The sequence below is a fragment of the Dicentrarchus labrax genome, unplaced genomic scaffold (genome assembly GCF_905237075.1).
Source record: "Dicentrarchus labrax unplaced genomic scaffold, dlabrax2021, whole genome shotgun sequence".
NCBI classification, from domain to species: domain Eukaryota; kingdom Metazoa; phylum Chordata; class Actinopteri; family Moronidae; genus Dicentrarchus; species Dicentrarchus labrax.
The window spans coordinates 34,500,718-34,518,393 of record NW_026136720.1 but is presented as its reverse complement, the minus strand read 5'-3'; the positions used below and the strand labels follow the sequence as shown (position 1 = coordinate 34,518,393).

Here is a 17,676-nt window from a genome sequence, read left to right as displayed (position 1 = left end):
TTAATGAGTTTTATTCTGTTTCTGTCCACTTTGAATGAATGAATGAATGAATTGATGTGAAGGTAAAATGAGTGTTTCTGTCTCTGCAGTCTGGTGGAGAGTGATAGTGATATTACGGCTGTTTGTGGTTAAACTAAAGGTCTATCTCTGTAGGGATCCTTTCCATAATGCTGTCAGACACTGACAATAACAACCTGAGTCTGTCAGTGGCAGAAACATCAACTGTTAGTGGAACAAACAACGACTACTGTTAGTGGAACAAACAACAACTACTGTTAGTGGATTCACATTAGCTTACGTTGTAGCGATTTCAGCCCTTTTCACGAGTATTTTATATATAACCTTTAATAGGATGGATGGACGTATGCACCGCTGGCAATCTGAAAGTTATTCACACGACATTTCGTGCTGCTGGTCTGAAATTAATGATCTGCCACCGTTATCATTGTGAATATGTGCTGCGCCAGAGTGGGAAGCTTGACAGGCGTTCTCTCACCATCTGGCAACCTACATTTACATTTACATTTACATTACAGTGGACATGATGTAAATATGGAGTCAGTCTGCGTGTGTGTGTGTGAGAGGGGTTAAAGGTCAGTTAGAGCCCATTAGGCTGCTGCCTCAGCAGAGAGGAAGCAGACGTGTAAATCTTTCGCCTCATTAGCTTCATGTTGTCAGACTGCGAGGAGAGCACGCTCCCTGATCATGTTTCACAACAACACAGCAACATCAAAACATGCTGACACGCAGCCCCAAATCAATTGACCAGTTAATCAATCCATCAATAAGTCAGACAGCGAACCAACGAGCCGCGCAACCTGCTGACCGCACGAAGAGCAGGAACCCAACTGATGGTCTCGTCGAGTCCACGTCTGAGAGAGACAACAATGATAATGAGATTCTACTCCTCAGACGCCTGGTTGATATCTTACAGACAAAGAGACACAAAACGACTACAAAGAGACTCATGATGAGGCGCAAAGAGACGGAAAACAACGGAAAAAGATGTAAAAATGACAAAAAATATGAAAGGTGACTACAATGAGAAACTAATCAACGACAAACAGATGCAGAAAAAGACGTAGGATGTAAAAATGACTGCAGAGAGACTCAATAAAACCCACAAAGAGACACAAAACGACTACAATGAGACTGTCTTTGTTTCAAGAGGTCAGCAGGTTGCTTGAAGAGCAGAAGAGAGACTGATGGTCTCGTTGAATCCACGTCTGAGAGAGACAACAGTGATAATAATGAGATTTTACTCTGCAGACGCCTGGTTGATATCTTAGAGTCAACTGCAGTAGTGCTCGGGAGGCCACAAAGAGACACAAAATGACTACAACGAGACTCATGATGTGGCACAAAGAGACGGAAAACAACACAAAAAGATGTAAAAAATGACTACAGACGAACAAAATGACAAAAAATATGAAAGGTGACTACAATGAGAAACTGATCAACGACAAACAGATGCAGAAAAAGACGTAATAAATGACTACAATGAGACTTTAAAAGAACTACAATGAGACTTTAAAAGAACTACAATGAGACTGTCAGCTGGTTGCTTTAATAGCAGAAGAGAGACTGATGTGTGTGACAGTGACGATGATGAGCCTTTAGGGTTTGGGAGGTGAACAACTGACAGAAATGTGGTTTCATGTAAATCTGACTGTCAGTACTTTTACAAACATTATTTACAACCTAAAACTTCCACATTGTGAAGTTATGTTGCAGCGATGCTACACTCGCTTCCTGTTTACTGCAGAGGCGTGTTACTTTATTAAAGTGCCTCGTCATGCTGCAGCTCACCGCATGCTCTCTTCCTGTTTTCGTTGTTGTTGCTCGGCTGAGCAGACGACCGTTTTACTACAGGAAGTCAGACAGAAGTTGGTTTGTGTTGGTTTTTTTTTTTTTCATAAACCGCAGCGTGACAGAAAGCTGAGTTCAACTGCGGCCGAGGAGGAAGCGGCCGTTGGGGTTGTTCTTCGGTGTCTCGTGTTCTCTGACGTCCTTCAGAGCGGAGCTGCTGTTCAACCAGGAGCTTAAATAAAGAGCTGAAGAAGAAATGTGTCACAGTGTTAATGAGTTACAAACGTACAGTAAAGAGTGAGTGGGTACAAATAGAGTCTGATTCAGAGACAGTAAAGGAAGCTCTGCTTTAAAGATATAGCATTTAACTTTATACTTCAAAATGCCTATAAACAGAAAAACTAAACTCTTACATTATTTAAAACGAGGCCCCAAGAGGAGAGGAAGAGAGGATAGGAATACACTGTATCTTTATGGATGATATTGATCAGTATACACTGTATCTTTATGGATGATATTGATCAGTATACACTGTATCTTTATGGATGATATTGATCAGAACACACGTATCTTTATGGATGATATTGATCAGTATACACTGTATCTTTATGGATGATATTGATCAGTATACACTGTATCTTTATGGCTGATATTGACCAGTATACACTGTATCTTTATGGATGATATATCAGTATACACTGTATCTGTATGGATATATTGATCCGTATTGACAGTCAGACTTTCTTTAGCTTGTGTTTTCTAGAGTTACGTGTTGTTACGAACACGTTAGGAATTGTTAAAATGTGATATTTCTTAAAGGGAGTTTGGTGCAGGGAGCTTTTAGTTAAAGACTCCTTTATATAAATATACTTTGCAGCTCTCTCTGTCTGTGTTGAGCCTCCTCACACTGAGGAAGAGGAAGTGAGAGCCGTAGTAAAGAAGTGAGAGTGTTTCTGAGGTGAGTCAATGACTTCAGTTCAGGTTTGACGGTTGCAGGATTTTCCCGCCTTTTTCGCTCACATGACAGCGCTGACCCGGCGCTCGGGGTCGCTCTGTGTTGATACGAATGTGGAAGGAAGCAACAGTGTTGGGTGCAGCTGACAGTGCGGTTGAGATGTGTTACACTCTCGCTCGGCTGCGTCCTGTACAGTCAAACCACAGAGCACACAGCAGCACAGTAGCAAACTTTAACAACAACAACGAGTTTCTCAGGCCTGATGCTCTGTGGCATTAATAACGATACACTCATCATATATCTGATGTGATGAAAACATGCAGACTTAAACACAGAAAACCAAAATATTTCACAGTTCCTGTTTATTTAAAGCTTTTTCCCACATTTACATGTCAGCTGATGATCATTTGCCCACCATGTTGGATGCAGTTGCCCCAAGAGGAGAGGAAGAGATCCTGAACTTAAAGTTATAATCAGTAACATGTCCTCATTAAACAGTGTATAAACTCTATGTTCTATATGTGTTCCTACATTATCCCAAATGTTTCCAACAATGTTCAAGCTCAGTCTGGAGACTCATTTTTACACATCTTTACTATCACACAGAAATTGCTGTGTGTCGTTCCTGCAGTGTTTGTCTCCTCTGACCTTCGCTGGTGAGGATGTTTGTGGTCAGATCGGCTCCAGAGTTGAGAGGAGGATCAACCCGATCTCTCCCACAGCCTCGCTGACTGATGGAGTCTGGGTAATCTTATAGCCAACCAGAGAGTTCGCCACCATCCCAGCATTTCTACTGCACGTCGGAGGGTCTTCTGCTCAGCTGTGTTAAAAGAATTGCATTATGGGAAGGTGCTGGAGTACAAAGATGCAATCAAAAAACTATAAGCTAGCACCCGAGTACCTGAAATACCTAAAATACCTGAAACAGGACTTTTATTGTCGCTGTTGGACAGAAACTGGAGAACACATAATGGCAGAAATATGTGATATAAAACACTTTAACCTTTGTGCTCAGTTACCGTGCTCCTCGCCAAAACAACACCCGACGCCGCCGCTCTGACTCACCCGTCTGCAATCCCACCGCCACAACTTCCCACGGCCTGATGACAGCAGCGGAGCAGCACGCCGTCACCGAGCCTAATACCTGCTCCTCGATAGCTCCTTTTACTCTGCAGAAGAAGCGAGTTTCTTTTTTAACCTCACTAATCCCTGTTAGGACGTGCCTCTGCTTTCTCGTGAGCCCTATTCGGACGGGATTAGTGTTACGGCGAGGAGGCGGGGAACTGTAATCGTCACCGGAGCATGTCTGTAATTTTAGTGTTGTGTAAATCTGCCACGTTAATAGTTTTTACAGACTGTGCTATAAAACCCCAGCCTGTTTTACCGTCTGTGAAACACTCAGTGGATAACAGCAGAGCATTGTTCCATCAGTAATGTAAGACTATATATACTGTACATGGCTCTATATATAGATATAGATATATATATGTATATATATATGTAAACGTACTCTTTATATATATATATTTTATCAGGAAGTTACAAGAAGATCTCATTTACAAGTGAGACTGCAGAGTAAACGGTAAAAATACAATAAAATAGTAAAGAAATAGCAAATATTTAAAAATATTTGAATATAAAGAACAACATGAGTCAATAACCCCGACATAAATATAAAAACAGATAAATAATACAGCAAGGAGCAGATCAAGCTAGCAGCAGTGCTTTGAGCTAAATGCTAAAGTTAGCATGCTACTATGCTGATGTTTACAGGTGTAATGTTTACAGGTACAATGTTTACAGGTATAATGTTTACAGGTACAATGTTTACAGGTACAATGTTTACAGGTACAATGTTTACAGGTATAATGTTTACAGGTACAATGTTTACAGGTACAATGTTTACAGGATAATGTTTACAGGTACAATGTTTACAGGTACAATGTTTACAGGTATAATGTTTACAGGTACAATGTTTACAGGTACAATGTTTACAGGTACAATGTTTACAGGTATAATGTTTACAGGTATAATGTTTACAGGTACAATGTTTACAGGTATAATGTTTACAGGTATAATGTTTACAGGTACAATGTTTACAGGTACAATGTTTACAGGTGTAATGTTTACAGGTATAATGTTTACAGGTACAATGTTTACAGGTATAATGTTTACAGGTACAATGTTTACAGGTGTAATGTTTACAGGTACAATGTTTACAGGTATAATGTTTACAGGTGTAATGTTTACACCTGAATGTTACACCTGTAATGTTTACAGGTGTAATGTTTACAGGTACAGTGTTTACAGGTATAATGTTTACAGGTATAATGTTTACAGGTACAATGTTTACAGGTACAATGTTTACAGGTGTAATGTTTACAGGTACAATGTTTACAGGTATAATGTTTACAGGTATAATGTTTACAGGTGTAATGTTTACAGGTGTAATGTTTACAGGTACAATGTTTACAGGTGTAATGTTTACAGGTACAGTGTTTACAAGTGTAATGTTTACAGGTGTAATGTTTACAGGTACAATGTTTACAGGTATAATGTTTACAGGTATAATGTTTACAGGTACAATGTTTACAGGTGTAATGTTTACAGGTATAATGTTTACAGGTATAATGTTTACAGGTACAATGTTTACAGGTGTAATGTTTACAGGTACAATGTTTACAGGTGTAATGTTTACAGGTGTAATGTTTACACCTGAATGTTTACACCTGTAATGTTTACAGGTGTAATGTTTACAGGTACAGTGTTTACAGGTATAATGTTTACAGGTATAATGTTTACAGGTACAATGTTTACAGGTACAATGTTTACAGGTGTAATGTTTACAGGTACAATGTTTACAGGTGTAATGTTTACAGGTACAATGTTTACAGGTGTAATGTTTACAGGTGTAATGTTTACAGGTACAATGTTTACAGGTGTAATGTTTACAGGTACAGTGTTTACAAGTGTAATGTTTACAGGTGTAATGTTTACAGGTACAATGTTTACAGGTGTAATGTTTACAGGTGTAATGTTTACAGGTACAATGTTTACAGGTGTAATGTTTACAGGTACAATGTTTACAGGTGTAATGTTTACAGGTGTAATGTTTACAATCAGTAGTTAGGTAGGGTCTGTTTACATTAGCTCACGTCGATGTGTCTCTTTTATCTTTTAATCATCTTCAAAATGTGGTTGTCTCAACATAGGTTAGCTTAGCACATAGCATATCTGTGTTAGGAAAGAGGAAGTTTAATTAGTGTCAGAGTTCATTCCACAAACTTCAGAGTGGATCTCCTTCCTGTGATGATAAGATAGCTGTTGGGAGCTGATAGCACTCAGGTATTGATTAGTCTGAATATCAGTGATTATTGAGGCCCTGCTACCTGCTGTATTAGCTGTTTCAGGTGTGAATATTCAGAGCCCCCCCGGCGGTGCGTTCAGGCTGTCTGTATATTTTCCCTTCAGATTGAGGAATAAACACCTGATGAAACTCTGATGCAAACGGAGGCTGAGTGTTTCCCGCCGCCGGAGGCTCTTCTGGCAGAACTACACAGCCTCCTCTGACACGTCTCACCAAAATAAAACACGTTTGATGCCGACACGCTTCGCAGGACAAATCCAGCGTGTGTTTTCTCATCCGATATGTTTTTCATCCCTTTAATGTTTGTTCTGACTAAAGATCATTTTAATCAGTTTAGTCAGAGCTCTCGGGGCTCATTCACCTCCGTTCGGTTCGGTCTGTAATCCGCCACGTGAGCGAGCAGCAGCCAGGTTGCATCACGGCGTTAATATCAGTGAACACTCAGAGTGTGGAAGTTAAACCAGGACCAGCAGCGGTCTGGAGACGGGGGGAGTTCATCCTTTCATATAACAGTGATTTGTGACTCTGAGACGCAGAATTAATAAAGTTTTGAGGTTTTTTTTAGGTCAGGCCGCCCTGGAGGACCGCTGGGTCTGACGTTGTTTCTATTTCATCCTCATAAAGAAAACACAACAGTGAGTTCCTCCACTTCAGATCTCCTCTGACTGGTTCACTTCTGGCTGCACGCGGCATTTTATTTTGAAAATGTACCGGATTCTCTATAGACGATATGTCACTTCCTTGTTTATTTAGAATGACCACGCCCCCTTTTGGGTGAAACAAGTGCTGTAAAAGTCCCCCAGTGGTTCTACGTCTAAAAGTTTACTTCCCCAAAGAGTGAAGGTCAGTAGTAGAAGAAGAGCTCTGTGGCTTTAATCCACAGAGAGGATGAAGATGTCTGTGTCCAACTCTTCCTCACAGGTTAGTTAATGACAGACAGTCAGTGAGTGTGTCTGTGTCCAACTCTTCCTCACAGGTTAGTTAATGACAGTCAGTCAGGGTGTGTGTGGCCAACTCTTCCTCACAGGTTAGTTAATGACAGACAGTCAGTGAGTGTGTCTGTGTCCAACTCTTCCTCACAGGTTAGTTAATGACAGTCAGTCAGTGAGTGTGTCTGTGTCCAACTCTTCCTCACAGGTTAGTTAATGACAGACAGTCAGTGAGTGTGTGTGTGTCCAACTCTTCCTCACAGGTTAGTTAATGATGTTACTGAGTCAATGTGAGCAGATTGTGTCTGTAGACTGAAGAGAATCAGAGTCTCACTGATGGTGGAAATAAAGGTTTTACTTCCTTAAAACAGACGTTTTTTGAATGGAGTTTGGTGTGACAGTGTGGAGCAGAGTATGTGTGAATGTGTGTCAATTTCCACACTGGATCAACATTGTTGGTGTCTGTTTATTGGTTCCTGAACGCACCATCTACAGTTAAATCTAAAATTGATTTAAGGGCTTTTACACACTGTTTCCTCGTCTTCATCACCTTCCTCTTTACCTCCGTCCTTTGCGGCTCATTTTTGGAAAGTGAGGACATTTTGGTCGAACCTTCAAAGGCCTGTGAGAGTGTGTGTGTGTGTGTGTGTGTGTGTGTGAGAGAGAGAGAGAGTGTGTGTGTGTGTGTGTGTGTGTGAGAGAGAGAGAGAGAGAGAGAGAGAGAGAGAGAGAGAGAGAGAGTGTGTGTGTGTGTGTGTGTTTGTTCAGATGCAGGGTGACAGCGGACATGAAAGGCCGGCTGGACGCCTCGATGAACCCACGACACCGACCTGCGAGTATCACCCTCTGACACCCCGCAGTGAGTGTATGTGTGTGTGTGTGTGTGTGTGTGTGTGTGGTGTGTGTGTGTGAGACAGCAGGCGGTATGTGGGTCACATCCCCAAAGAAAAAAAAAAACCCTCTGTTCACATTTTAGTGTGAAGATTGTTTTTTACGTCCTGTCGTGGTGCGTTTAGGGTCACTCTGCAGGATGCATCAGTCTGAGAGACGTTCAGGGTACAAACACAGAGACAGGAGGTGTGTGCAGGGTTTCAATGCATCCTGCAAAACCTGGAAATTTTGCAGACTAGTCGTGGAAACACCTGGATCTTTTTGGCGTTAAGTCTAATTTTTCCGCAGCTGTGAACAGAATTCAAATTTATGTTTGTTGTTGTAATTGTAAATAATAATGTATTGTAAAATTAATAAATAAATATACAGCGATGTTAACTGTCTTTCTAGAAGAGGAACTTTATGTAAAATAAAATAAATTCTACTAGATTCTACAATCAATCAGTGATCGATCAATCAGAGCCGTCTGAAGTAAAGTGTAATTTATAAAAATCCAGAATACAGACAGAGAAATGTATAAAAAGTTCGCTAAACAGGAAATAATCTGCTCATAATTCAACCTAATCTCTGCAGTCACTGAGTTCACTGTTTGGGTTCATTGTACAGTTTTAATATAATCTGAAATATCCATAAGATATGATGAATTTTAATAAATGATATAAAATGTGTCCCTGAAGGGAAAAGGTTGGGAACCAGTGAACAGATGATTTGTACCACAGTTGTTTAGCAGCTTGTTGTCGGCTCTGAGCACATTCGTCCTGCAGCTGTTCACCTTCACTGACCGCTCATTAACGGTCCGTCTCATCATCCTGCGAGGGCACTATCGTTCACTTTACTGCCCCGGGGCTGTTGATCAATCAGAGATAACAATAGTGATTGGATGCCTGCAGCTGCTGAGCTGTCGGCCTCGCAGTCACTTTACTGGATTTATTTATTATGAAACAACAGTGAAAAGTTTCATCCTGGTTGGATCAGATTCTCTCTCATCTGAAAGAGGACATTATTGATCTCACACCGGTCAGAGCTGCAGCCAGCGATGCATTAATAGTTCAGTACAAATAAAAATGACAAAATGAAGTCACTGTCACTTAAAATTATTAAAGCTTCTAGATCAGCACTATAAAACCAGGTAAGTTAATTAAACTCTAATCAATTATATATATAATCTATAATCAATTTTGTAAATTAAAAAAAACATCTTTGATCAAGTAGCTTTAGTGATTTTAAGAGAGAATAACTTCATTTCTATTTGTACAAAAACTAAATAATTAATTAAAAGTACTGAATCAGGAATCAAAGTCTGTAAAACCAGACAAATTAATTTAACACAACTAAAACTAAAAAGCTTTTACTGGTAATTTTAAGTGACACTAACTCACAGAAACATTTCTGGTGTTTCGTTTTCACAGCACAAATAAAAATTACAAAATTTAGTCAGTGTCACTTAAAATGACTGTAGCTACTTGATCAAAGATGTTTTATAACTTAGAAAAAATTAGTTAGTTTTACTTAAAGTTTTCGCTGTAATCAGTGTTTTAAGTTAAAGTAACTTCCTATTAACTTACAGTGTAGAAATATAGAGCAATAATAAATATACAACGGAGGAAATAAGACACAGCTTTGCCATTCACTGTGGTTTATATTAGTACTTTATCTTCAGTAAAGTATTGATCCTCCACCCACAGCCTCACTGTGTGTTACCAGCCTTCCCTTTATCTGTAACTGTAATCTGACTTGTGGGGCTACGTTCGGGGGGCTGCGTTTGGGGGGCTACGTTCGGGGGGCTGCGTTTGGGGGGCTACGTTCGGGGGGCTGCTCGGGGCCACGTACCTGCTGCGTCCGGTCCTGGTTTGAACTATTTTAACTGCTCTGAGTGAGAGTCTATAAACAGGACTTTACTGGGCTTCGTCTGGCTCTTAAACTACGGTAAACGGTTTGGAAAACGTGCTCGTATTGTAAGTCGGTGATGGTGAAAGCTGATCTTTGGCTGCTGGAGCGGAGCGCTGTGACCGGTGGAGCTGGAGGAGGTGGCGGAGGAGTGTAGTGGCGTCCTCTGGCCGTCCTGCTGTTCATCAAAACTAAACGAGCTCATAAATCCAAACGACACGCCACCGCTGCAGGAAGCGGCTCCGCCAGCGTTCGAGGCCCAAACAGCTCGAGTTTAAGCGGCGGAGGATTTGAGCGTGATCGGTCGGCGCTGTGGGAGCGCTCAGCTGCTGGCAGGTTTACGACCCCGGCTGCTGCAGCCTTCTGCTGGAGGTCTGGAGCAGCAGAGAGCGAGGGCCCCGTCGTCAGGGTGATTGATGCTCCTGAAGCTGGCCGAGCTGCAGTTCACCTTGACTTCAGGAGACAGCGGCAGTGACAAACAGGCCTGAACACAGAGGCAACGTGTCACTTCCTGTTGTCGCTCTGAGGTCAGACGGACATTTCTGGACGTGTGTGACCAGACAACAACCACCACCAACATATCGGTTCTGTAGTGGCTCGTACGATTGGAATCAGTTAGTCTGCTGTTATCCAAACAGGTTGTGATTCCCAACCTTCGTCATACACTGACGACTCCTCGCCGATAAACTGTACAACCCAAACAGTGAACACAGAAACTGCAGGAAGTTCGGAAGAAGTTCTAGCAGATTATTGCATTGAGTTTTTCTTTTCCTGATATTTTTAGGAACTTTTTATTCTGTATTATTTATTTTCTTTCATTTTTATCAATCAAACAGACTTAATAGTTAATCGTTTTTGTCAAATTCAGTGTTTTCTTCTCATTGTTCTATCAGCTCCTTGAGTTTAAACTTTCAAGAAGGCCTTGCCAATGGAATGCTTATATTTTCACTAGCACCAAATCTTGGTTTAGGAGCATGTTAGGGCCTCCACAAACGTGACCTCTCTGCGGGGGGGGTTCAGAAACACGACACAGCTGCCATTTTGTTTTTGTTTTGCAGAGAAGGTCTTGCTTATAGGCCGGGTCAGAGGTCAGTGCTTTCTTTTTCATAAACACGAGACAGATGGACATTAAGGAACTTCACTCCGTCAGCAGGACTATAAATATCGCTGTTATTCCAGTTATTATTCTGTTATTACTGGAGAGCTAATGACAGTGCTGTGGGAACTGACCTCTGACCAGCATACAGACTGATGTTAGAGGAATCCATCACAAACTGTGAGTCAAACTCACTGAGAGCTTTATATTCATCCAACACTGATAGATAAACCAATAAACCTCATACAGGGAGTTTTATTTGGTTTTTAGCCAGTAATTATTTCCATGTAAACTTTATTATTAACGTCTTTATATTTTATTAACAGTTAATTCACAACTTCCAAAAATCCATTTTATTATTTTTCCATTTGAAGTATAGCTTAAATTTAAACTGGTCAAATTCTGTCTGGACACTGCTGTGTACTAAACACTGAGGCATTAACATGAACTAGCTCTTCTACGTCCGTCTGTCACCGTGGATGTCTACCTCTTCTCTCTCTGTTTACCTTCCTGCACCTGTACGTCTCACACACACACACACACACACACACACACACAGGGCCACTGTCTTAAAGGGGCAGGGCTGGCTGGTGACACTCTCATTCTCTGTGTTTGACCTCCATCCCAGGTACGAGGAGCAGTGGACCTCCACCGTGTGGCCCCCAGGCTCCTGCTGATGAACTGATGGAGGAGGAGGAGGAGGAGGAGAAGGCAGATTGTTGCTCCTGCAGTCTCTAATGAACACAAACAGCCACTCGAACAGTGTCGTTGTCATAGAGACCGCATTGATTTCACCGCGAGGTTTCCGCTCTTCCACTTGATCCTGGTTTGTTCAGCAGACGTCAACACTGAGTCCGTTTCTGTTTCATTTCTGGATCCATCAGGACTCAACAAATAACAAATATTAGTTTGTTTATGGACACGATATCTTTCATAAAACAATATTATTGATGTATAAAGTAAAACAAGACACAAGAGGACGAAAACTACAAAATAAAACAGGAAGTAACCAAAGAAAGAGGAGTTTTTTAAGTTTCTATCAGCTCTATTGTTTACAGAATTAAAAGTATAAAATATCCATCTCTACTGTTGGAGCAAAAGACAGCGTGCATTAAAACGAGTAAAGACGAGAGGGATGGAGAGACTTCCCCGTATTCCTGTGTACAGATCAATATCAATGCTGAGATACAAATAAAAGTGTTTTAAGTGTTACAACTGTTTTTATTTAGTATCATAAGTAAAAGAACTGATTGTGCAGATTATTTCAGTTCAGAATATTATTGGATTATAATTATTGATGCATTAATGTGTGAATGAGGAACTAATATTATTCTATTTATTTATATTTTATTGATTCTATTACACTATATTAACTTTATGTCCCAGAATTTACTGTTGATTTTAATGATTATATTTTGGATTATTAATCAAAGAAATGTGCTAATTGTTAGGCTAAATGTTACAATGTTAAATGAACTGATTGATCAGTTAATCTGGGATTGATTACAGTAACGTGTTGATTTAAATAAACCTTAAACTTCATCAGATTAAATAACAACAATAATAACACCTGGAGTTTTATTATAAGACGCAGTAACACAGTGTCTCCCTGTTGCTACACACCTCCTGGGATTGGGGCGGTGGTACAGGTCAAAGGTCAACGTGTCAGCAGGTGGCGTCCTTCTTATCTCCCGACCTCTGAGTGACCTCGTCAGCCGCAGCCTGAGAGTCGCCACCGATTCGTCCTCGTTACCGGCGAGCCTCTCAGACAGCCTCTGCCTCCCTCCTCCTCACCCGGCGCTCTCTCCTCCTCAGGCGCCACATCCGTCTCGCGATTGGGTGTGATCCTGGCTGGTAACCATGGCGACAGTTGCCGGGGCCAGCCAGCAGAGCAGAGCAGAGGAACTCAAACGTGAGGACTGTTGAAGGACAGTGGATGGAGAGAGGAGGGGGGTGATCCAGTGGTGGGGAGTCCAGGATGATGGGGGAGGATGTGGGGGAGGATGAGGGGGAGGAGGAGGGGGAGGGTGTGGGGGAGGATGAGGGGGAGGGTGTGGGGGGTTCAGTAGGTGAAGACAGCCAGCTGGGTCCTCGGAGGCGGGCCACAGGTGTGTGTGTGTGGATGAAATAAATGAGCTCATCCACAGGGAAGTGTCACAGTCTTTGTTTTCTGACTCTTTGTCTCCAGAATAAAGAAACCTTCAGCTCCAGAAATATTCCAGATTCAGACCTACAGACCTTTTTCACAGCAGCCACACATGAATTAGTAGGGTAAACACAGGCGCTACCAGCGATGCTAAATAAAGAAATCAGAGAGCTGGTTGCTTCCTGTAAAAACAGGCTAGCTGCCCTCATCAACCAAACTCCATTCACAAAACAAACATTTTAAAAGAGCAACAAAGACTCATGATGAAGTTATTTCAGCATCTGTTTATTGACATTAAACCACAGCAACATCTGTTTATTTTAGGCTCATACCAACATTATCAGCCAGATTAAAGGGCAAATATTCCCTTCTACATCACTACTCTCCAACGATAACAAATCTGCAGACTCATTCGCTGACGTTAGCTTGTGAGCCTCTGGACCGTTCGCTGAAGCTCCCGAAAATGCCATCAGAGATACGAGAGCAAGACTTATATACATATGTTTCCCATTGGTTGAATGAATCCTTATCCTATAGTAGATTCTATGTTATTCTGTTGTTTGGAAAAAGTGTCTGTACTTCTGTCGGCACAGTGCGACCGGTGTACAGTAGACACTGACAGTAGACACTGACAGTAGATAGTGACAGTAGATACAGACAGTAGACACTGACAGTAGATACTGACAGTAGATACTGACAGTAGACACAGACAGTAGATACTGACAGTAGATACTGACAGTAGATACTGACAGTAGATACAGACAGTAGATAGTGACAGTAGATACAGACAGTAGATACAGACAGTAGACACTGACAGTAGATACAGACAGTAGATACAGACAGTAGACACTGACAGTAGATAGTGACAGTAGATACAGACAGTAGATACAGACAGTAGACACTGACAGTAGATAGTGACAGTAGATACAGACAGTAGATACAGACAGTAGATAGTGACAGTAGATACAGACAGTAGATACTGACAGTAGATACAGACAGTAGACACTGACAGTAGATAGTGACAGTAGATACAGACAGTAGATACAGACAGTAGACACAGACAGTAGATACTGACAGTAGATAGTGACAGTAGATAGTGACAGTAGATACAGACAGTAGATACTGACAGTAGATACTGACAGTAGATAGTGACAGTAGATACAGACAGTAGATACTGACAGTAGATACTGACAGTAGATACTGACAGTAGATACAGACAGTAGACACTGACAGTAGATACAGACAGTAGATACTGACAGTAGATAGTGACAGTAGATACAGACAGTAGATACAGACAGTAGATACAGACAGTAGATACAGACAGTAGATACGACAGTATACAGACAGTAGATACAGACAGTAGATACAGACAGTAGATACTGACAGTAGATACTGACAGTAGATACAGACAGTAGATACAGACAGTAGATACAGACAGTAGATACAGACAGTAGATACTGACAGTAGATACAGACAGTAGATACAGACAGTAGATACAGACAGTAGATACAGACAGTAGATACAGACAGTAGATACAGACAGTAGATACTGACAGTAGATACTGACAGTAGATACAGACAGTAGATACTGACAGTAGATACAGACAGTAGATACAGACAGTAGATACAGACAGTAGATACTGACAGTAGATAGTGACAGTAGATACAGACAGTAGATACAGACAGTAGATACAGACAGTAGATACAGACAGTAGATACAGACAGTAGATACAGACAGTAGATACTGACAGTAGATAGTGACAGTAGATACAGACAGTAGATACTGACAGTAGACACAGACAGAGACAGACAGTAGATACTGACAGTAGATACTGACAGTAGATACAGACAGTAGATCAGACAGTAGATACAGACAGTAGATACTGACAGTAGATACAGACAGTAGATACAGACAGTAGATACTGACAGTAGATACAGACAGTAGATACAGACAGTAGATGCAGACAGTAGATACATCAGAAAGCATTGACACTGTCAGAAACATCTCCTCTGAATGTTAACTGTGATAGATAAACGATGTGACGTCCACACAGATAAACGTCGCTCTGACTGACCTCCGCAGTCTGACAGTCGACTTAATGTGATAAAAATCTGTCTTTACAGTGAGTAAGAGTGAAAGCTCGGGTCGATGGCTGACGATCCTCAGAGAGCGGTGGCGTGCTAATCTCTTCTTTAGGACTCTTCAGTTTTTGACACTCGCTGACGTCGTCTGTCACTGTCCAACTCTCAGCCATCCGTCCTGCATCCCAAAGCTCGCAGCGTTGGCGGTGTCCCGGTGGGTTCGTATTTAAGATGAGTGCTGTGTTACCATGACAACCTGGGGTCAAATCTGGCCCACTGCGGTCGACGCTCTCCTAAACTTTCCTCTGTCTGACGAACGCAACGTGAAAACAACAATGTGAGCCAGTTTCACCCAGAATAATCGCGTCTTACTACGGCGGTACGAAGCCCAATCATTTAATGATGATAATTAATTAGTAATAATTAATAATGATGCAGAAATAACTAAATTGTGATGATCATCTGTAAAAGGTCTGCAAGACGACCAGCAAACGTTTAAAATGCTTGTTTTCTGAGTGGAGTTTGGTTGATCAGAGCTATGCTAACTTCCTTTACAAGAACATATTTTCCAACTTTCTCTCTTCCTTTCCTCCAACAATCTCCTTTGTTTTTCACTCTCTGTATAAATATGAAGTAATATCACAAAGCAGAAACAGCATTTTAATATGGGGCCTTATGGAGACTCACTGCTGGAGCCAGACTCTAGTGGCCGTTAGAGGAACTGCAGCTTCTGTTACTTTGGCTTCAATCTACACTTTTATTATTTATGAAACTCACATATAAAACGTCTTCCATAACAAACACATTTGTTTTCAATGAGTTCTTGTTTTTAATGATGATCGACTGTGTGTGTGTGTGTGTGTGTGTTTTTTAATCCACACACTGCTGCTCAGGAATTTGACCTTGTGACCTCCGACCCGGATTCACCCCGAGAAAAATGCTGTGTGTGTGTGTGTGTGTGTGTGTGTGTGTGTGTGTGTGTGGAGAGTGTGTGTGAGAGAGAGTGTGTGTGTGTGTGTGTGTGTGTGTGTGTGTGAGAGAGTGTGTGTGAGAGAGTGTGTGTGTGTGTGTGTGTGTGTGTGTGTGTGTGAGAGAGAGAGTGTGTGTGAGAGAGTGTGTGTGTGTGTGTGTGTGTGTGAGAGAGAGTGTGTGTGTGTGTGTGTGTGTGTGAGAGAGAGAGTGTGTGTGTGTGTGTCTGTGTGTGTGTGTGTGTGTGTGTGTCTGTGTGTGTGTGTGTGTGTGTGTGTGTGTGTGTGTGTGTGTGAGAGGCTCCTGGGAAAATACAGAGATCTTGGCTGAACCTGAGTGTTGCAGGTTGACCTTTGACCTTTTACCACCAACTTAAGATCCTGTCCAGTTCTTACTCTCTCGCTATCTGACTCGGTTTCTCCTTCTTACCCACAATCCTCTGGGATAAAACAGACCTTTCTCTCCCACACGGCTCAGCTGACCTTTTCTGGCTAATGAGAACCTGCTAGCGCGGCGTGCTAACATCTCTGTGACCTCTGACCTCTGCGCAGCACATGGCAGTGATTACAGGAGCCGGGAGGAGTCGATGCGTTTGTGTTGTTGTTTTTCTAGCTGATGAAACCTGAAAGCCTCAAACCCTCCCGACACAACACGAGACACAGCGAGCAGCTATGACTTATTGCTGTTAATGCTACGCTTTATGATTTTTATTATAATGAGCTGAGGATAGAAACATTATTATTCATCCACTGAGTCACAAACCTGGAAATCCCAGCAGATGAACCCTCCGGCGCTTTCACACGCCGCTCTGATTCACCGCTGTGTAACGGGCGCTCACACATGCTGCGGCGCCCACGCTCGCATTGTGTCACCGCCTGTGAGCGGCGGAGGGGATTCGGCTGCCGGGCTCACGGGCAACACGAGCTGCCTCTTCCACCGCTGAGGGTTTCGTCTTAATAATGCAGAACAGACGCAGTCATGTAATCACACATGTGGAGCGACTGAGCGGCGTCCTGCGGGGAACTCCAGAGCGACGTCTGAAGGAAGTGAGCAAACGATATGACGCAGTTGTGACTGTCAATCTGACGTCTTTTATTTCTGCAGCAGCGACTCAACTACAGTGAAGATCATGACACAGTCGCACCAGAAACAAACCAATATACTGATCGTTTCCCGACGAGCAGGAAGACGTAAACTAAACACTTTCTCTCCGATGTGTGACAGACGTCTACGACCTCACTGATTACTGTACAAGAGACTTCATAGCTACATTAGCTCAACTTTACAACTGTATTCAGAGGTTTTGGTGAAACTGGATCAGATTTTCCGTCTGACGTCCTCCAGCTCCAATAGCTTCAGCTAAAGCAGCTAACTGCTAATTGACTGCTGCTAACTGTATCTGCGAGTCTCTCCTGAACCGCTCTGCTTCCTGGTTCATGGACTTTAAAGGAAGTCTGTATGACTGCAGCTTCTCTCCTGATACCTTGCTTTTTTTATTTTTGGGATTTTTTGCCAATTTATTTAAAATAAATAAAAGTCTGAACAG

The 17,676-nt window shown here is 41.9% G+C and overlaps 1 protein-coding gene and 2 long non-coding RNA genes across 5 annotated transcripts; all 3 read left to right on the top strand.

Annotated features, from left to right (window-relative positions):
• Window positions 1-4,426: 4,426 nt before the first annotated feature.
• Window positions 4,427-5,915, top strand: LOC127352713 (uncharacterized). Of its 2 annotated transcripts, XM_051381338.1 has the most exons (7): window positions 4,427-4,537; window positions 4,598-4,627; window positions 4,702-4,746; window positions 4,792-4,851; window positions 5,360-5,389; window positions 5,659-5,718; window positions 5,824-5,915. In XM_051381338.1, exons 1-7 carry the CDS (start codon window positions 4,500-4,502, stop codon window positions 5,888-5,890), a joined length of 330 nt encoding a protein of 109 aa, XP_051237298.1. In that variant the 5' UTR covers window positions 4,427-4,499; the 3' UTR covers window positions 5,891-5,915. The 2 variants fall into 2 exon arrangements, 1 of the variants encoding a protein (XP_051237298.1); XR_007881160.1 differs by lacking the exons at window positions 4,427-4,537; window positions 4,792-4,851; window positions 5,360-5,389; window positions 5,659-5,718; window positions 5,824-5,915 and having other exon boundaries at window positions 4,545-4,642; window positions 4,717-4,731.
• Window positions 5,916-6,099: 184 nt separating this feature from the next.
• Window positions 6,100-7,430, top strand: LOC127352731 (uncharacterized). 2 transcript variants are annotated; one of them, XR_007881164.1, is made up of 3 exons: window positions 6,100-7,107; window positions 7,159-7,213; window positions 7,269-7,430. It is a non-coding gene; the product is annotated as an uncharacterized LOC127352731 (long non-coding RNA). The 2 variants fall into 2 exon arrangements; XR_007881165.1 differs by lacking the exon at window positions 7,159-7,213.
• Window positions 7,431-9,784: 2,354 nt separating this feature from the next.
• LOC127352738 (uncharacterized) lies at window positions 9,785-12,149 on the top strand. Its single transcript, XR_007881174.1, has 2 exons — window positions 9,785-11,114; window positions 11,563-12,149. It is a non-coding gene; the product is annotated as an uncharacterized LOC127352738 (long non-coding RNA).
• The last annotated feature ends 5,527 nt before the right edge of the window (window positions 12,150-17,676 follow it).